The sequence below is a fragment of the Pleurodeles waltl genome, chromosome 12, assembly GCF_031143425.1.
Source record: "Pleurodeles waltl isolate 20211129_DDA chromosome 12, aPleWal1.hap1.20221129, whole genome shotgun sequence".
In the NCBI taxonomy this organism is placed as follows: Eukaryota; Metazoa; Chordata; class Amphibia; order Caudata; family Salamandridae; genus Pleurodeles; species Pleurodeles waltl.
Genome location: NC_090451.1, coordinates 85,477,802 through 85,499,258, shown reverse-complemented (window position 1 = coordinate 85,499,258; position 21,457 = coordinate 85,477,802). Strand labels below are relative to the sequence as shown.

At 43.3% G+C, this 21,457-nt stretch overlaps 1 protein-coding gene across 3 annotated transcripts in view; it reads right to left on the bottom strand.

Moving 5' to 3' along the window:
• MLLT1 (MLLT1 super elongation complex subunit) overlaps nt 1-21,457 on the bottom strand; it is a 169,972-nt gene that overhangs the window by 88,716 nt on the left and 59,799 nt on the right. For all 3 annotated transcript variants that reach the window (XM_069216396.1, XM_069216395.1, XM_069216394.1), the window contains exon 3: nt 8,944-9,026. In XM_069216396.1, coding sequence (XP_069072497.1) covers nt 8,944-9,026 — 83 coding nt within the window. The remainder of the gene's footprint in view (nt 1-8,943; nt 9,027-21,457) is intronic.

Below are 21,457 nucleotides of genomic sequence, written 5' to 3'. Positions count from 1 at the left end.
TCTTCTTAGAGATGTGATGGCAATGAGAAATGCAACTTTCCACGTTAAGTATTGCATTTCACAAGAATGCATGGGTTCGAAAGGTGGACCCATGAGCCTTGTCAAGACAATGTTGAGGTTCCATGAAGGAACAGGTGGTGTCCTTGGTGGTATAATTCTCTTTAGGCCCTCCATAAACGCTTTAATGACAGGTATTCTAAATAGGGAAGTTGAATGAGTAATCTGCAGGTAAGCAGATATTGCTGCGAGATGTATTTTTATGGAAGAGAAAGCTAGATTTGATTTTTGTAAATGTAGTAAATATCCTACTACATCTTTTGGAGATGCATGCAATGGTTGGACTTGATTATTATGGCAGTAACAAACAAATCTTTTCCATTTACTTGCATAGCTGTGTCTAGTGGATGGTCTTCTAGCTTGTTTTATGACCTCCATACACTCTTGTGTGAGGTTCAAGTGTCCAAATTCTAGGATTTCAGGAGCCAAATTGCTAGATTCAGCGATGCTGGGTTTGGATGCCTGATCTGTTGTTTGTGTTGTGTTAACAGATCTGGCCTGTTGGGTAGTTTGACATGAGGTACTACTGACAGGTCTAGTAGTGTGGTATACCAAGGTTGTCTTGCCCATGTTGGTGCTATTAGTATGAGTTTGAGTTTGTTTTGACTCAATCTGTTTACTAGATATGGAAGGAGAGGGAGAGGGGGAAAAGCGTACGCAAATATCCCTGACCAATTCATCCATAGAGCATTGCCTTGAGATTGCCGGTGTGGGTACCTGGATGCGAAGTTGGCATTTTGCGTTTTCTTTTGTTGCAAATAGATCTATTTGAGGTGTTCCCCAAATTTGGAAGTAAGTGTTCAGGATTTGGGGGTGAATTTCCCATTCGTGGACCTGTTGGTGATCCCGAGAGAGATTGTCTGCTAGCTGGTTCTGGATCCCTGGAATAAACTGTGCTATTAGGCGAATGTGGTTGTGAATTGCCCAATGCCATATTTTTTGTGTTAGGAGACACAACTGTGTCGAGTGTGTTCCCCCCCGGTTTGTTTAAATAATACATTGTCGTCATGTTGTCTGTTTTGACAAGAATGTATTTGTGGGTTATCATTGGTTGGAATGCTTTCAACGCTAGAAATACTGCTAACAATTCTAGGTGATTTATATGAAACTTTCTTTGATGTACGTCCCATTGTCCTTGGATGCTGTGTTGATTGAGGTGTGCTCCCCACCCTGTCATGGAAGCATCTGTTGTTATCACGTATTGTGGCACTGGGTCTTGGAAAGGCCGCCCTTTGTTTAAATTTGTACTGTTCCACCATGGAAGCGAGATGTATGTTTGGCGGTCTATCAACACCAGATCTAGAAGTTGACCCTGTGCATGTGACCATTGTGATGCTAGGCACTGTTGTAAGGGCCGCATGTGCAATCTTGCGTTTGGGACAATGGCTATGCATGAGGACATCATGCCTAGGAGTTTTAATACCATCTTTGCGTGTATCTTTTGTGTTGGATACATAGCTTGTATCACCTTGTGAAAATTTTGAACCCTTTGTGGACTTGGAGTGGCTATCCCTTTTGTTGTGTTGATTGTGGCTCCTAAGTATTGCTGTGTTTGACACGGCAAAAGGTGTGACTTTGCATAGTTGATGGAGAAACCCAGTTTGTAAAGGGTTTGTATAACATAATATGTGTGGTGTGAACACTTTGTTAGCGAGTTGGTTTTGATTAACCAATCGTCTATGTACGGGAACACGTGTATTTGCTGCCTCCTGATATGTGCAGCTACTACTGCTAGACATTTTGTAAAGACTCTTGGTGCTGTTGTTATTCCGAATGGCAACACTTTGAATTGGTAATGTATTCCTTTGAATACGAACCTTAGGTATTTCCTGTGCGAGGGATGTATCGGTATATGGAAATACGCGTCTTTTAGATCTAACGTTGTCATGTAGTCTTGCTGTTTCAGTAGTGGTATTACGTCTTGTAACGTGACCATGTGAAAGTGGTCTGATTTGATGTAGGTGTTTAGTGTTCTGAGATCTAATATTGGTCTCAGACTTTTGTCCTTTTTCTGTATTAGAAAGTACAGTGAGTAAACTCCTGTGTTCTTTTGTGTTTTTGGTACTAATTCTATGGCGTCTTTTTGCAGTAATGCTTGAACTTCTAGTCCTAGAAGGTCTATATGCTGTTTTGACATATTGTGTGTTTTCGGTGGGACGTTTGGAGGGAGTTGGAGAAATTCTAGGCAATAACCATGTTGGATAATTGCTAAGACCCAAGTGTCTGTTGTTATTTCCTCCCATGATTTGTGGAACTGGCTTAGTCTTCCCCCCACTGGTGTTGTGTGAAGGGGTTGTGTGACCTGTGAGCCACTGTTTATTTTGAGGGGTTTTGGGACCCCGGTTTCTTGGGAATTGGCCCCCTCTGTATTGGCCTCGAAAGCCACCCCTTTGATATTGTCCCTGGTAGGTAGGTGGTCTTGTTTGTGAGGTGCTGGCTTCTGTGGCTTGACCTCGAAACCCTCCTCTGAAAGTTGTTTTGCGAAATGTGCCAAATGTGTCTCTGCCCTGCGGGGAATAGAGTGCGCCCATGGCTTTGGCTGTGTCAGTGTCCTTCTTTAATTTTTCAATTGCAGTGTCCACTTCTGGGCCAAACAATTGCTGTTCATTGAACGGCATATTGAGCACTGCCTGTTGTATCTCAGGTTTGAAGCCAGATGTGCGCAGCCATGCGTGCCTCCTTATTGTCACAGCAGTATTTATTGTTCTTGCAGCTGTATCTGCTGCATCCATAGAAGAACGTATTTGGTTGTTGGAGATATTTTGCCCCTCTTCAACCACTTGTTTAGCTCGTTTCTGGAATTCTTTGGGGAGGTGCTCGATGAGATGCTGCATCTCGTCCCAATGGGCCCTGTCGTATCGCGCTAGGGAGTGCTTGTGAGTTGGCGATGCGCCACTGATTTGCAGTTTGTGCTGCAACCCTTTTCCCAGCTGCATCAAACTTGCGGCTCTCCTTGTCCGGAGGTGGTGCGTCGCCTGATGTCTGCGAGTTGGATCTTTTACGAGCTGCTCCTACGACTACTGAATCTGGTGTCAGTTGTGATGTAATAAAAGCAGGGTCTGTGGGCGGTGCCTTGTATTTTTTCTCCACCCTTGGAGTTATTGCTCTGCTTTTAACAGGCTCCTTGAAAATCTGTTTAGCGTGCCTTAGCATTCCCGGGAGCATGGGAAGGCTTTGATAATGGCTGTGGGTGGAGGACAGGGTGTTAAAGAGGAAGTCATCCTCAATAGGCTCCGAATGTAGAGATACATTATGAAATTCGGCTGCCCTAGCTACCACCTATGCATATGCTGTACTGTCCTCAGGTGGTGAGGGTTTAGTTGGGTACGACTCTGGACTATTGTCCGATACTGGAGCATCATAGAGGTCCCATGCTGCCTGATCATCCTGGCTCATGGTGGTATGAGCTGGTGATTGTGGTGGAGTCTGTGCCGGTGATACATGAGTTGACTGTGGTGGAGAGGGTGGTGGAGTTACCCTCTTTACCACCTTTGCTTGTGGTGGCTTGTCTTGTTGCTGGAAGTCAAGTTTCCTTTTCCTTCTGATTGGGGGAAGAGTGCTGATTTTCCCTGTACCCCTTTGGATAAAGATCCGCTTTTGCGTGTGATCTACCTCTGTAGTTTGTAATTCCTCCTAAAATCTGTGTCTTTTTAGTTGGGAGGACAGTGATTGTTCCTCTGAGTAGGAACTGGTTTTTGGTTCGGTTGCCGGGTGTTTTGGCACCGAAACCGTGTCTTTAGTTGTTTTCGGCTCCAACGAGATCTTTCTCTTTTTCGGTGTCTTGGCCTCTCAGTGCCGACCATCTTTGGTGCCGCTATCTCTGTGCCGAGCAGCTTCGGTGCCGCTATCTCGGTGTCAAGCCTTTTCTGCACCACTCTCTCGGTCCCAAGAGTGTTGCGTGCCTGTGTCTCGACCTGAGTCGGACGACTTCGGCACCAGCTCGCCCTTTTTCGGTGCCGATGGACGGTCACCTACTTTATGGGTTATGCCATGGCCTGTTGGCAGTGGCGTCCCCTGGGCTTTGTCTGTTTTCTCGTGTGATCTTTCTTTCGACGTCTTACTCACGGTTGGTTGCTCGTCGACTTCTTCGGAATCCGATTCGCGGATGGAGAAAGTTTCTTCTTCTTCCTCCTCCTCGAACCCTTGTTGTCCTGTCGGCGTGGAAGCCATCTGCAACCTCCTGGCTCTTCGGTCCCTGAGCGTTTTTCTCGACCGAAACGCACGACAGGCCTCACACGTGAGACTCCGTATCGCTGTCCACTGGATATGCCGTTGACGGAGTCTATATAATCCCTCCTCCGACGTGCTGACGTCAGTTTCTTCTTTTCCATGCTGCAAAGCAGATCCGTGTAAGCGGTTCTTCTGGTAATTTTTTGGCTTCTTTTTTTTAAGGTTTTTCGTCGGTTGGAACAGTGTGTATGCCTTCTGGCTTCAAGCCTTGTGGGTCCTGTACTCGACAGATAACGACTTCGATAGAGAGTCACACAGCGCCCTCTACCGAAGTGCAGAGGTACTGCTGAAACGTTTTTTCTGGATCCAGTCTCGCGTCTAGGGAGAATTCTAAGGTAAGGAATCTGTGGCTAGTTCTCTCTATCAGATAGTAGCTACAGAATTATTCCACCAAGTTGTTGCCAGCCAATCAGAAGGCTTCAGGTCCATAGAGAAGACTTTAGGACAGTTGACCGAAGATAGACAAGTCCACGCCAAAGCACCGCCGTCCGATCAGGTCCGACTATTTTTCTAATTTGGGTCAGCGAACCTGTGCTTGCATTATCTACCCACCAGACTAAAGAAGTTCAAGGTAGTTTATCCCTTTTTGGTGGATTTTTAAGTATGGGAGATTCAGCTTAGTCACCTCAGTGTACAAAGCCTTCTTATGAATTTATTCATTAGAGAAATAAAAGGGAAAAAGTTATAATCCATCATTATGCATAGATTTAGGGTTATGGGTTGGGAGGTAAGCCAAGTAATTTTGGCCGGATGGTGGATGGGTGGTCCTGTTCACTGCTGGCTAATATCTCAGTGTTTGTGTGTTTAAAATAATTTGTTGCAATCAACAATACACAATCTAATTCAGATGGACTTTGAAGTTTTTAGTAATGTCTCTATCATCCACATTGACATGGCAGCTGTAGCTCAAGGAGGAGATCAGCTCCTTTAGTGGGCTAAAGTATAAGATAAAGAAACCCAACAGAGGTTGATGGGTTGTAGATTTGAAAAACGTAAACTTCTGAGTTCTGAGACAAAAATCGGACTTCAGGGAATAGCTGACAATAGCTGTCTGGTATGGTCGCTGAGCTGTTGATGAAGATGGTTTACAACATATGGGCTAGATAGAGAATATTCAGAAAAAATAAATTAATACAGGGTTTTGTAATTCTGGTGAAATCTTCAGAGGCGAGAGTTGCAGGAGAAAGGACTATGTGATGAAGCTTGTGAGACTGAGGTGTAGTGGGCAGATCTAAATTTCCTCTTGGTTTAAGACATAAGATGTCATTGCAGGTCTTTGGCCTTGGAAATTAAGTGATCACCATGAACGTCACAAGGTTCTTCTGTAGGTGGCTTCGGAGGTTGTGCTTTCTGGAATACTGGTATTATGTGAAGCTACTTTACTGTGTAATGCAGCTCCATTTATCTGAAAGGACAGGTTTGGCGTGAAAGCATATAACAGCATTATATGATGCATGGAATTTGGTTTTTTGGAGGTCCATTCTTGTAGAAAGTTGGGACTGTTATGGCGAACAATTTTCAAAGTCTGCTAGAAGGAGGCCCTTGGGTATTATTGGCTTCTCAATCAAGGCTGATCCCAGATTCGTTATAACTGGGCTAAGAGCACCCTGACGGGAGGTTGTCATACCTGGGCTTTGAAGGATAGAATTCCAATGATTATTAGTAGCGGACTGCATTTGAATTCCTGATTGTTCATATCAATAAGGAAGAGAAGGGCCTTCCTTATTACAATCTTTTTAAGAATGAAGAAAAGCCACAAGCCAGAGATTGAAAAGTGGAATTATTTGATTTTTGTTCCAGATGCATCATTTGTATATTAAGTGGAACATACATGGGTGAATGTGCCCGGTAAGATAGAGTGCCTTTGTGCACTTCCATGGGGGGAGGTGGTGGGTATGGAGTTTTTCTGGTGATTGGAAAGGGTCTCAATGGGATTATATTGGTTGCTTTTGATTTACTAGTATTTGGCATGGTCTACGAGGTAGATCTCACTTTCGGAGACACAGCTAAAATAATGACGTACATACCTTCAAATGGCAATAAAAGTTTAAAAAAAAAAAAAAAATCTCAGACAGTCACATTGACAACTTCGAGGGATCCTGTCTGAATCAGTCCACATAACAGTAGCCAGTTAAAACTGAAAAGGAATTCTTGCACGATTGGTGGACCCATATTAACAGGAGATGGACTGTGCCCAATGGGGTTGTCCTACAAGCTCCTTTTTTACTGAGCCACTGCACAACAGCACAGAAGACCTATTTTGAAATAAAACACTTATTGTTTATAAAATTTACTATCATTAACGGGTACACTGCAGTTGGGGGGCCAGGTTTAACCGGTCGCTTTTTTAGGACACATTTCACTTGAATTGATCGCACCATGAATTAACAGAAGCATCTTCAGACATCTCAGCCTGTACTCCAGGGGAGGAAGCAGGCACAGTTAGGCCACATCGGTCCAGTGAGTCCCGCCACAATATTGTTCTCAACTGATCACATAGTCCACCCAGAACTCGCAGGGTCGGCTGTCTGACAGGCACCGGATCTCCACGATCACACCAACCAGCCTCTGCCACCAGGAGCATCTCTAATGCTCCTCGGCTGACCAGGATGATCCCTAATCACACACATAGCGCTGATGCCGTGCGGATGGCTCACTAAGCTGAACATTCACTTCCGACAAATGCTGTAATTTTGATGTTGTGAGTTTGAATCCCAGGAAGGCAGACCCACCCTCTCATCCTTACTAGGCCCGTAAATTGAGAACTGTTAGCAGTGACTGCAGATCAACGCAAATACAAGTTGTTGTTGGATATATATTGGGCAGGAACCACGCCCCTTAGGTCACTGGTCATGTTTGAACACTGACATGAGCAGGAATGAAACGAAAACGTTGTAAATTCCTTTGGGTTCCTGCACTTTCCCTTTGCCGTGACCAGAACACTCCACAGTAAACGCCGCGTAGCTCTGGTTGAACATTTCGGTAGACTCTTGTTCTCTTCTCTGCACAGAGCCATGTCGCCGGAAGTGGCACCTGGGGAACACGGTTTAATGATGTGTTCCAGGGCTGCGTGCTGCTGGAATGCGCCCGCCTCCGAGGCCCAATTACAGAACGGCACTGGTCTCGGGTGTGCAAGTACACAAAGAGAGCCTGCCTTCTGACAAACACCGTATCCACATATCAATTAAAAGAAAGAACTGAACGGCGACGAGGAGAGGCTCCGTTTACGGCACTTTCACAGGTACCTTGTAAGCAACGTACAATGAACGGAGCGCCAAAGAAACGGCCGAGACAGGAGGGTGAAATTCAAACAAAGGAAAAATACAGGACTTCACTTTTACCCCTTCTTTGGGTAAAAGTGCCGATATCGTCTTTTTTAGGGGTACCGGATACTCGATATGTAGAGCTGACTCATTACAATAAGCGCTGACGTGTTTTCAAGTTAGATATTTTAAATGTGGTGTCTCAGTCCACAAAAGATTGCTCCTTTTTAGGGGGAGGGAGGGAGGTATGTAGCCTAGAGAAAAGTAAAAACTCAGTACCTCAAAACACTTACGCCATCAACGGCAGGGTCCTACCTACAGACAAGCAAAACACTCATGCTTATAGCATTCCAAGCAAAAGCATGCTTTGGGATTCCAGGATGAGGAACATTTCGCACCAGTCGAGGCATTGCAACACTCGACAGCCATCAACAAAGGGCCCACCCTAGCGACGTGCTATTCAGCAATGCTTGTAGCACAACCTAAAGGAAATGAGCACCGCTGATGAGCGGTTGTACCGGCTGTTACCCTGTTAATAGCGCCCTGGTTCCGCGAGGCGAAAGGCCGGTAACCAAAGTCATCGAAACAAGGAAACCAAAGCACTCTGAACAAATTGCAGCAGTCAGAAAAAAAGAAACAATGACGACTTCCCCAAAAATCTGTGGATGGTCCGTACCACTATGGGCGGATGTAACTCGAGTAAATCGTGTAGAGTAATAATGCAGAATTACCCAGGAATTCTGCAAGATAAAATTTGAATTACACAAGAAAAGTCTGTATTTAATGCTATCCTTAGCGAAAATGCCCCCTTGTGCCCAAAATGAACACAAGAATGCATTTTGCACTAAATGCAACAAAACACCAATAGTGAGTGCACGCAGCCGCTTGCTAAATGTGCATTTGGGGTGGGATATTCCTCCAACTCACTACCAGCATTTATGGCTATTTTCTTAGTGCATAATGCACCCTCACTTTCAAAACCGACGCAAGGGTGCATTAGCCGCTAACAAACAGCGATACATGCAGACAAAACATGAATAGTGACCATGAGCGCTGGTCGCTTTTGCTAAAAGTGCTCTTGCGGTAGGATTTATTCCCCCCAAATTACTCTAAATAACACGAGCAGGAGTATTCGCGGAAAGAACGGCAATTCTACATAAAAAAATAACATGGATTTATAAAATAACTAATTACTCTGGTGTAATAATAATTCTTCCCACGCCTACATACAACACTAACAGGTTTATCGCGCCTTCGATTCCACTGGTGGTACCTACACTATACATTTCCTACAATCGGGATGGACGAAGCATAGACAGTGATGTAGGACTTTAGCCCGCCTTGAGGCGGCTCTTTGGATCATTTGAGCCTACTTACAAGAGCGTTGACTTACCTTGTTCTTGAAGTAGACCTCAATGGGCATAATGAACCCGGCGTACCCAGACTCTTCCACTTTGTATGGAGGTTCTTTGCACACTGCAAGAGGAAAGCACAAGTTGCCATTCCAATGCTCATCATGATGCAGTACCAATAAATCACCATCAAATGCATTGGGGACTCAGGCTAAATGGCAAGGAGTTGCCTTCATTTATTTGATGCAACATTCAGAAACATTTCATTAGGACAAACCATTCAGCAACTAACAACTCCAGAAATAAACTAAAGGTTAATTCATGTACCAGTTGTGTTACAGTGAATATCAATGAACCAAAAGTCCTAGCATGCTTTGGTTTACTACCATCTACTGATGGTCTTTTTCAGTTTCATCCTAGTAACTGATGCATTCAAATGTCCACAGCTCGCCGACACTACAGACATCGATGTCTCGCGTGGCCCAATAGCACATTACAGGCCACTCTGCCGTGCACCACTGGCACCGAAGGGATCCTGTCACACCAGCATGTCCTCTTATGCACCACAGAAGACCACAGCGAGCTACAACTAGTCAGTGGAGCTCTTCACACTGTAAACGGATTGCAAGATATTTTATCTTACAGCGGTGCACTTGGCCCACTAATCCGAGCAACACAAGAACCAGGTTAAGGTTTTTATTTCCCAATAACATAGCTAGGCATTGAGGCAGTCTAACTGTTGCACAGCCTACTCTTTAATGGAAAACCACTTTACTTATCCTGGCCTTGTACCTGCCAGATCAATAAGTAGTGCAATATTAAAGTATTTGTCTTGGTACACAGGCTGACTCAAAGCATCAAATGAGCTTAAGTGTATTTTCCGAAAATGCAATCTTTGTACCAGTTATAGTGCCGGAGGTGGTGTTATCACATGTATAATAACCTGCACATCTTCATTACATAAACCACATTTCTGACATGTTACTAGGATTTTGCCTTCGGCGACCCTTATTTTCATTTGATGGGATTTCTCCTGCCCTGTTCTGACAGAAAGGCAGGTTACTTAATAACTCGGTCAATGCTCTTTCTGGTGAGTACGCAGTACGGTTTAAAGCCTGTGGTTTTAGGAGGAGATGTAAAATATGTATAAAACCAACCCAAATATTGCTATTCAACAGAGACAGTCTTGGCAGAGACACTGCCAGAGAAACAGAATTTGGACTTAGTGAAACAACGAAAGATGGGAGCAGATCAGATCAAGATCTAGATCAGAGTGGGGGGGCTCAGAAAGAAAGGAACTGACGCCAGGGTGCACAAGTGGCACCCACCTACGCTTCTGTACCATCACTCCCACAGAATGAGTCAATGGCGTCACCTACTGGTGCGCGGGAGCAATGCTGAGGAAAGTTCAGTTTTCAGTCTGGCAGCGGAAGGAAACTTGAGCCAGCGAGAGATCTGGTTAAAAGTATCCATCAGAATGTCTAATCTAATCAATATTGAGCTTCTCTAAATACAAGTGAATGTTAAACTTGTGCATGGAGATTAACACATCCACCAGACTTGATACTGAGTAGCAATGTATAAAGCTGTATATTTTTGACTCCAACTTCAAAACATTTGAGCGTATTTCTGCTTGGCAACGATTATTACTTCATTCAATTAAAACATATGCAATAGTTCCCTGAGGTGGCAAGTCCTTCTGAACCATTGTCTTACTAAGCCAAATTTTCTTTGACTGGACCACTAAAGCAAGCCCTGAGTAGTCAACCATATTGAGGCACCATTTGTAAAAGTGTTTTATTTTTTTTAAATAAATGGTATCGCCTTTGACTGGTCCTGTTTTTTGCAATATGGGTAGTTCATAGTGTTGATCCTGTAAAGTGGAATTAGTTTCCCTCATCTCTGTGCTTAAAAAAGCGGGTTTGGCCATCATACATCTTATATCTTTTTTGGTTTGCTACAGTTTATTCTCATTAAAAATTTCAAATAAATTACAGGCTTTATTTCAGGACATCAGTGTTAAGCCAATAAAGACTGTCATCAGCAAACATCAACAGTAGCCTTAGCTTGGGAGAAAGGTGCCAACCATTTAAAGTTAAAGGGCAGAACTCACAGATAAATTGAGAGCAGCAACAATACATATCTTTGGAGGAGCAATTTTTTAGTCTGAAGTCATTGAATAAAGAGTGGTCTTTTGGCCAGGTGTCCATGTATGTACATTATTAGGACCAATGACCCATTTGGTACTTTCACATTTGTTTGCAGAGTACAGCCGTCTAACCAGCCTAATGCTTACATATTATTTATGAACGCAGGGCATGTGATGGTCCCTTTGTTTTAACACATTTATGGCCTACCAAATCTATATCAAGGGCATAAATGCCATTTGGATTTAAGATCTGGTTTCGGCATTGGGATTACATTTGCTTTTCTGAACCCATTCAGAGATGGCAGAACACGTGTTTACAAAACAACTGGCTACCAGAATCGGACAGTGATACAAGTCTGTAGGTTTCAGGCTAACAGCGGACATCTTTTTTAAAAAGTGAAACCATAATACTACATTTCCAAGAATCTGTAAAGATGAACTCAGTATTGCAATCATTAAAGAAGGGTTGAAATAGATGTTATATTAAAGACATTGGTAGGCCAGCAGGGGCACACCTTGAATTTCAAGAGAACTATGAATTTACGTGATACTGGAGAACATTGTACAGGTGCAAAGGTTTCTTAAGTATAGTCAATGGAACAACCCACTAGGATGGAACTTTCCTTAAGTAAGGTACATCTAAAATCACCCCAAATAGTTTTGTAACAGAACCCATACATGCTTGATTCTTCAGCCAAGCAGTTCCAACCATGACTGATCTGATCTTATTTTAGAGATTGCACAATGGAACTACATTTCTTAACTTCCTTTTTAGGGTTGAGGCTGCGTTGCATGCGCTTGCACAAGCGTTTCGCTTGTGAGATGCTTTAGTAGTTAGAAAAGGGCTCAGAGCCCCGCCCATGTCATGTCAGTGTCTTTTCATTGGTTTGTGGGCTTGCCTGTTAAAATCTGCTTGTTTTCATTAGTGGAAGGCATGATACGTCATGCCTTTTTCGGTGTTTAGCCCTCCTCGATCGCAGCGACCAAGTACTGAAAAAATGCGAGGCTTTCTGTTTTCCGTCCGGTTTGTGGACTACTTTTAATCTTTTTTTCTCAGTGCTATCTCGCTTGGCAGAAGTCGAGTGCTTTACATGCCATTGACCCTGTTACATAGTTAATTGCACTTTTGCCGGTTACCTAGATAATTGCACTTTTGCCAATAGATTTCACTATGAGTGAACTGTAGCAGCGTGATCGCGCTCTTTTCCCCCCGTTTAATGTGGCAAGAAAAGTCCGATTGGGAGTTTACAACTGCTAACAGCTCTAACTCTGAGAAATGTGAGACCCGTTGCATTACAAATGCTTGTTGCATTTTATATTTAGGATTTCCTTTTTCAGTTCACTTTATTTTTTATTAAAAACTCTGGGAGGTGTTACTAACTTGCAATTTTTAAGAGGAGCCCATTTATTCACTACAATTTCGTGCTTTACTGCTTGTAGGCCAGAATTTTCAGTACAAAAATAAGGTCATGCAACAGAGCCTAGAGCATGGTCACCTGTGGTAGCATGTAACTAGGAGATTAATGAAGCCAAATTACCTAACAGCATGCGGCCTTTAAGATGGGTTGCACCCTGGACCCACTTTTTACACACCTAAAGTGCTGGACGATCAGGGAGTGAACATTCTTTAAGGGCTCAATGTCTGCCAACATACTGAAATCAACCGTGATTACAACATGGCCATTGAGCTTTTAGGAGAAGTGAATTCGAGCCATAAATTAATCACTGAAACTAACCTGTGATGATGCATAGTAAAATGCTAATGTCATTTGCCATTGCCATTAAAACCTAGTTCTTCACCACACACGATTCAGAAGAAGAGTGCGAGACAAGTATGTCCCAAATTGTTCCCAGACATGTTAAAGGATAGGTTGGTGTGCATTTTCCCCACACTATTTTAACAAATGAGATTGATACCCAGCTGCAACGGCACAGTCCAGCTACAGTAAACCAATCTTGTGTCACTTTCTTTAAGAGGCCTCCGTTGGTGTATTTCTGCCATTACATTGTTTAGCCAGCAATAACAGTACGCTATTAAGTATCCTCCCAAACCAAAGGTGTGCATGTTCTTCTGGAAGCCATGCAACTTGGGCCTCTTTAACTGTTATATTAGGCTTTATGTGGAATGGCTATGTAGGGTGATGGACATCCTTTGCTTTGATGACCGCGTTTGGGCTGCTACATTAGAGGTTTATGGTCCAAGTCCCAAACTTTAAGCACAGCGAAAACTACATTTCCAATTATATATTACATATCCTGAATCACAGGATAAAGAATTGTGAACTGTGTCATAATTGAACTGTAATGATACACAGGATTTTCCACCATCACAATTTTGTAGTAGGCCATGGTCAGGAGATGCTCTGAGAATGTGAAAGTAGGGATTGGGGGAAGTGGGTATGGGAATGCAGTGAACACCTACAAATTCAAAGGCTGCAAGTTTTCACAAAGACTTTGTAGGCCATTTACAAAACTCATGCATTTACACTTCAGGAAAAAGGCAAGTGCTGTGCTTGGAATCTTATTATGTCACCGCTGTAAAAGAAGTGCATAGCAACAGTGTGCTTGCACACCTGGGATCCGGTGTGTGGATTGTCAGAAGCTGTGAAGCAGACAGTTCGTGAGGCTCTCTGGCTGAGGGGTCTTTGGACGGTTCTTAATAAAATGCTTTAAAAAAAATAAAATTAAAATTAAAAACAGTCCTGTAGTCTGTGTCTTTCATCCCAAAAGTGGCGACGAGGATGGGGAGTCGGAGAAGACACTCCAACAGAAAGCAGTTACCGAATTGGCAGCATCAATCAAAGTGACAACCCCTGGCCAAGTTGCACTGACGCTAGATTGCAATTGGTGAAAAGAAAATCCAAAGACAAGAAGGTAACTTTTGCGGGACGTGGGCTTGACTGCCCTGTATTGCTTAAGGACATCATTTATACATGGCAAGGAATTAATCATAACTGTCTGAACAAGTGCTATGCTGATATCTGCTTGGAGAGTGGGAAAGTGAGATCCAGCGAGAGTAAGACAGGTGTTTTGCGGTGCACAGGATTCGTGAATTTCGTAATGCAAGGGGGCAACATTCGAACTGCAAGGATATTATCAATTAACAGCCTACCGTGAGGTGCGTATTTTTAAAAGGAGGACTGGAGTGCTCGCTATCGTTGTGCTCCAGGCACCGCATCGCCCTCCAGGTGCAGCATTCCGCACAGGAAGCGCTATGCCTTGAGTCACCACAACAGTGTCGTAAGGATTGACGTTTAGTAATCCCGTTACTGGTGGTTGCCATAACAACAAAGACGCACAGCATATGTAGACGCCTCAACATCAAGGCAAATGTTGTAGCTGCTGTGAGTGTAGCGGCGCTGTGGAAATGGTAACCCCAAGAATACTGTCCTGGGAGGACTGTGCAGCCGTGCACAGCCGACGTTAAATGTGCATGTGGCGTTATCAAAGCGAAGTCGCTGATGTGCACAGCTAAAGTGAGAGTGCACATCCAGGAAGAAATGCTGATGTGCACGGCAAGCACAAAGCAGGTGCTGAAAAGTGAAACCCGTTTTCTCGCTGATGTGAACATCACCAAACACATAAAGCTCATTGAGCTATTTCTCGCTGATGCGCACAGCTTAAAGGGGACATTATCTAGTACATGAAATTTGTAATTGGGATTAAATAGGCTTCATTTTAAGGTAGTTTCTGAAACGACTTTAGAAAAACTAGAAGTGATATTTGGTGCTAAGAATGAGTGATGCGCGCTGTTGCGGTGGGCGTGTTGAGAGACAGGTTGAATATGTCATCCATCAATATATCAGCTCCCCCTGCCTTTTTACAAGACCCTGGACACCCCTGTTTGGAATTGGAGGATTGGTAGGAATCTTTCAAAACCTATTTGGTAGCTGTAGTGGGTGATGCACTTGTTACAAAAAGGAAATTTGCTATTCTCAAACGTAGTCTAGGATCAGAAGGAAGGAAAGTACTTAAAACATTGCCAAAACCAGGAAATTTGGGTTGAGAAGGTGAAGCAGAATCAGACAACGATGAATATGAAATTGCATTGAAGGCATTAGAAAAGAATGACAGAAAAAAAAATAAAGCATTCTTGAAAGAATTTTTTCACGTTCTCAAAAACAAGGTGAAACAAAACAATATTTTGCGGCTTTGCTTAGGCTATCAGTCACACGCAAATTTACAGATCTCAGAGATGAAATGGTCAGGGGCCAATTAATAGAATGAGTAATCTAAAAATTCAAGAAAAATTATTAGGATTAAAGGATCCCACGTTCGATAAGACAATAGATGCTGCTAAACATATGGAGAAGACCTCTAGTTATGTCAAGGAATGAGGAAGAGCAGGGTCCAAAATTCATGAAGAAAATGATAAAATACACAATGTGAACGAGGTATAAAACGGCATCAGAAAAGATATCAAAAGAGATAATAAGATCCAAGATTCTGAAAGAAAAAAAACATGTTGGAGGTGTGGCAGTTTCGGGGACACAGCGGAAGCAAGTAATTGTCCTGCTACCATAAGTAAATGTTTTAAATGCATTCAAATAGGACACTTAAGAGTTTGTAAAATATTATTTAAAAAAAACATGAAAAGGGCAGAGAATAGGGTGAACAGGTAAAGAACAATGACAGACAAGAATGGAACTGGCATAAGCGGGGGAGAAAAAGTTGATAATACTGAAGTACTGGTGGTGTGTAACCAAAAATGGAAAAAAAATTCTGGTGAAAGAAACAATGTTCATCGTTACCCAAAATGTGTAGTCAAAATGGAAGGGAATTAAATAATTGTGTGGGAGGATTCATGTTCACCTTTTCCATTCATCGACACTGTCACGGGGGAGAAGATGAAAATGAATTAATTGCACCCAACTGATATTGAACCTGAAGGGTATTGTGTTGTCACATAGCCAGCAATAGGATATTTTGAAATGGAATTAGAATTACAGGGCAGAAAAGCTAAAGGAAAGGTTTATGTTGTGGAAAAAGGATGGTCACTGTTGGTCTGGAGGGAACAAAATGCATTAGGAATGATTCTGGACCTCAATCATTCTTAGCACATATTATTAACTGAGGAGCATAACAAGAATGAATGGGTTGCCAAATTTCCAAAGTTATAAAAAAAAAAAAAATTGGGTGTTTTGAGGAAACTAGAGCATTGCATGGTGTTAAAAGATGGAGAAATTCCCAAGGTGCATAAGGTGGGGAATGTTCCATTAGCATTAACAGATGTTGAAAGAGGAACTACAGAGATTATGTGCTGTGGGGGTGATAGAACATATCAAAGCCTCTGAATGATTGAATCTGATTGCTCTTGCAAGGAAGTCCAACGGAAAATTAATATGTTTGCGACTGAGGGACTTGAATGACTGCATATAGATAGTCATCCTCTTTCACGTATAAATGAGATGTTGTCACGTGTGAAAGACGGCAAATAGTTTACCACTTTGGATCTATATAATGCATACCAACAGATATGATTTCACAAGGAATCAAGGCATTTAACCTCCTTTATAATATCAGAAGGGGCATTTCAATTAATATGCATGCGGGCTGGCGTCAGCTGTGTTTCAAAGAGTCATGCAAAAGGTGTTGGAAGGTTTAGAGCAAGTACTGGTGTTTCAAGATGTTTTTATTTGGGGTAGGAATGAACAACAATGTGATGAAATTCTAAAGGGAGATTGGACAGATTAGAGAAAGCAAGGCTTGCCATCGGTTCGGAAAAATGCTAATTTTGCATGAATGAAGTGGAATACTTGAGGCATACCTTGTGCTGCAAAGGGGTTAAGCCTAAAAACAATTTAGTCGAACCAATTGAGAAGGCACCTTTTCCAACAGACAAAGATCAGTTGAGGTCTTTCCTAGGACTTGCAGAATATTATACACAGTTTATACACCACTTCGCTGAAAAGGTGCACCCACTACTTGAGTTAGTGAAGAAGGGGGCAAAGTTACATTGGTCAACTGAATGTCAGCAAGCATTTGACTTGGTAAAAATTCCATAGTTAAAGCAGTGGCCCCTAAAAACGTTTGACCCTGAAGGCAAAATTGAAATTTCAACAGAGGCCAGTAGTTATGGTCTAGGAGCTACCATGAAGCAAGTGTATGATGGATGTGAAAGGGTAGTGGGATATGCACCACAATCTCTGAAGGGTGCAGAGAATACATATTCTACTGTAGAAAAAGGAGGCACTGCCATGTTGATGGGGGTACAGCACTTTAGTGTATACTGGTGGGGGATGAGATTTGAATTTCACACAGACCACAAACCATTAGTGGATTTGTTTTCCACTGCAGGAGCTGGAAAAGCCACACCACGAATAGCAAAGTGTTTGTATTACTTACAAGAACACACATTCAATGTAAAGTAGGTCCCTGAAGTAAAAAACATTCATGCTGTTTATCAAGGTTACCCTTGAAAGATGTAATCGAAAAAGAAGAATACATAGTAGCGGAAGTGGCAGATGTGTGGGGCCATTAAAGATGAGTGAGGAGGCAGCTTTAAAGGATTCCTTATTGGCGAAGGAAACATTAGCCAAGACCAAGAATTAGAAATTTGTGAAAGAGTTGGCAATAAATAAACATATGGCAAGAGTAATCTGTTGTGGAAGATATTGTAAGAAGAGTGGATAGACTGGTGGTACCCGAGTTATTATGAGATAGATTGTTTAAATTTTTGCAGGAAGGACACGGAGGAAGGACGGCTTTGGAAAGGAAAGCGCTGGTCAATTTTTGGTGGCCAGGGATGGCCATGGAAGTAGAAAGATGTGTCAGAGAAGGCATTCCATGCACGTACAGTGACAAATCCCATGTGTTACAAGAGTCAAATATAAGTCTAGTACCATTGCCAACCGGGTGTGGGAGAAAGTGGCCATAGATATCTGTGGTCCATTTGACTGCTTGGGTAAGAGTGAAAGGTACACAGTGGTGATGATGGATTATTTTTCAAAATGGCCAGAAGTAGCTTTCACAAGTGAAGTGAGAACGAGGAATGTGATCCCTCTCTGTGAAGGAATATTTTGCAGACAGGGTTGCCCAGCAAGGATTTCATCAGGCAATGGCCCGCAATATGTATCTGAAAAATTCGATGAATTTTAAAAAGATTGGGGAATCAGGCATAGTAGGACTCCAGTATATCATTCAAGGGGAAATTATTTAGCTGGCCGTGTCAACCGAGTGTTAGGAGAAAACATACAATTGGCTATTTCTAGTAATTTAGATTGGAGAAGTCAGGTAGGAGATCGTTATGGAGTTAAGGAACTAATCCATTTTGCTCATTGGAAGGATGGGTGCCGTGCACAGCAGCTGTACCTGCATGGATGGCCGTGTCTGAGACTCTGGAGGAGTATGAGAGGATGAAATTGAAGGTGAGAAAATACCAAGCAGCACATAAACAACAACACAATGAAAGAGTGAAAAGATGCAACTGGAAATCTGAGGAAGGGATGTTGGTGAGAGAATGCACAGGGAATATGGGAAGGAAGGGTGTCTGAGCCAAAGGAAGTTGTAAAAGGAAACATTAAAAGTGTAAGATGGAAAGTGGTGGAATGTAAGAAGAGTGGCGAGGTGCAATAATGTGGAGAAAAATAAGGATGAAAGGAAGTCAGAGCACGTCCACGAAGACAGAGGTAAAGGAAAGGTTACCGAGTTCTCCTACAAGAATGAAGCCTGAGAAATTACAGGATTAAATATGTACTTTATCTCACACTATGTTAATATGTAAATAAAGATGTAGTAAATTAGATTGTATAAGAACACCATTTTAGTAAGGAAAGAGGGTGCGTATTATGTCAGGGCTGTGAGACGTGCTTAGCAGCAGTGGGCTTCACTTCCGGAATCCGGGGTGTGGATTGCCAGAAGCTGTGAAGCAGAGGGTTGCCGAGGATCCATCCCTGGCTGGGGGTCGCTGGATGGTGCTTCATAAAGAGCTAAAGACTGTCCTGGAGGAAGTGTCTTTCATCCCCAAAGCATGCAAGTACCTGTCAAGGTTGAAAGGGAATGCAACATCATACTCTCAACTGAACTGTAGGGAGTTGTCCAAAGGAGAAAACATTTTCATTAGGAGAAAAAAAAGCCTGTGCAGATGTGTTGTGTCGCTCATTAATGCGCGGTTAGCAAGCACATCAACATGCACAGGAGGACATGTCACAAAGTTAAAGCCCACCTGGAAATCTTCCACGACCACTTCTAGGACTCTGAATCTCCAAGGGTTTTATCGATCAACTCCACAGGTAGGAGTAATCCTCCAAGAGTAGATTTACAACGTCCTGCAGCTTACAAAAAGCTGCTTCCACCCCGGCTCGATCCAAAAAAGCTAAGTGTTGGAAGCAGTGTGCTTTAAACGTAAAACTTCGTCGCCCTCTATCATCCCATCGCCTTCAATAATCGTCATCACTCTGTGGTGGGCGCAGGCCTAGAAGAGTTAACGCCAACTAGGAAAATGCAGCAAACATTTGTTTACTTTGTTCATTAGTAATGCACTGGTCTGTGACAAGTCGACAACTCGCAGCGCCAAAACGGTATTAATCAGCATGTTACAGCCATACATGTGCAACGCGCTGAGGCAAAGAAATGTAAATAAAACACCAAATACAAAGGGGACTGTTGTGCTAAAGCAAAAAAGATAAGTAATAATATCTGAAATTATGCTGAGCGAAACGAACCCCAACCGTTCATATTCAGAACTTTTTCTGTAGCTTTTTGGTTGCTTTTGTTCAGGATGTTGGTCAGAGTGACTCAGCGAAATACGCGTTTAACCTCTGACCCCTTTTATGAAAGAGAAAGTCACATTCTTCGATCCTTTTCTGCGGAGTGAAACAACCAGGGATCAAGGCCCTTTGAGTTCTGAAAAATGAGACATAAAGGTCCGAGCTAATGACTAAGAATTTAAACATCAAGGAGGCGAGAAATCGAAACCTTCGGCACCAACTCAAATAAGCATTTGCAATGCACTGGGTCTCTCATTACATCGAGATAGAGCTATTAGCGTTGTAAACGCCTAATCGGACTTTTCTTGCCACATTAAATTAAAAAAAAAAAAAAAAAAAAAGAGAGTGAAAACACAGCGCTATCACGCTGCGGAGTGAAGAGAAAAAGTAGTCCAGAAAGCATACGGAAAACAGAGCCTCGTAGGTTTCTTGTAGTTAACCGGTGCTCTCGAGGAGGGCTAAACACCGGAAAAGGCATGACGTATACATGCCTTCCACGAATGAAAACAAGCGGATTTTTAAAGGCAAGCACCCCACCCAATGTAAGTGACTGACGTAACATGGGCGTGGTTAAAATCCTCTTAAAGGGAGATTAGAAGGGGGACAGAGCGCTTTGCGCTCGCCCCTAAAAAAAAGAATGCATGTCCTAGAGCTCCCAGAGTTCTCGGGTTCAGGCGTTAGAAGAGTATCTGGGACGGTTTTATTTAGCTTTCTGCTACTTAAAGACTTCCAGGACTCACGATGAGGCCAGGACATGTCCCAGAATCCACAGAAAGCGAGCCCTGAGTGAATTAACTACATGCACACGGTTTGCACTGAGTCACGTATAATCTGGCCTGTGATCACCTGCATGTCCCGGTGGAGGTCCTGCCAACAGGCGTCTTAGTGACCATGACGTATACTGCGTACATTAGACCAACCAAACTTCACGAGACAGCAAGAAAATCACAATTTTATAAGGCAAACCCTGCAAGATAGTGCCTGTAAAGCAGGTCAGGGAGAAATGTTAGACTGCTGCCCTGCAGCGTCACCTACCCTCCGCCTCTCAGCTGAGGCGGGGAGCGCCACTGACCCGCCTGGGTGTCATCACTGGAGGGAAGGGTGCGGCGCGAGCGGGCACGTGCATCAGCTGCATCTGTCCTTCCCACCGGATCTCTACCTGGATCTCAGATAGTGTGGGACCACTATCCGAGTGCATTTTCTTCCTATCGGGTCTGTCCAGGCCGATCCACGAATCAAGGTATGCACTGGTCTACTCTAACATCCAGAAGGATGAACCATGCAGCCATGGCCATGTGCTGGTGCGCACATGCCGGCAAAGGGCTCCTGACTCCAAACTCACACCACAAACACCCAGGAAGGCAAAGGCGAGAGGATAAGAAGCACAAGATCATCGGCACTGGAATCTATACCTGCAGGTAAGTAATTTGATGATTTCATCAACACATGTCTGCAGTGTTCAACCAAGATCCAGGAGGGCCTTCTTCTGTTTATAGTCTATGTTTTTACTTAGTCTGCATGGATATGGCGTGCCTAGACCAACGCTGGATTCCACAAACACACAGCTAAAACTCCAGTGTCGCTTTAAGACATGGGTACTCGCAAAGATTTTCCCAAGGGCCACAAAGTGTGACACGACCGAGCGCCGCACTTAAGCCAGCAGGGTGGTGGTCCGGTCGGTGGGGAGAAGGGCAGTAA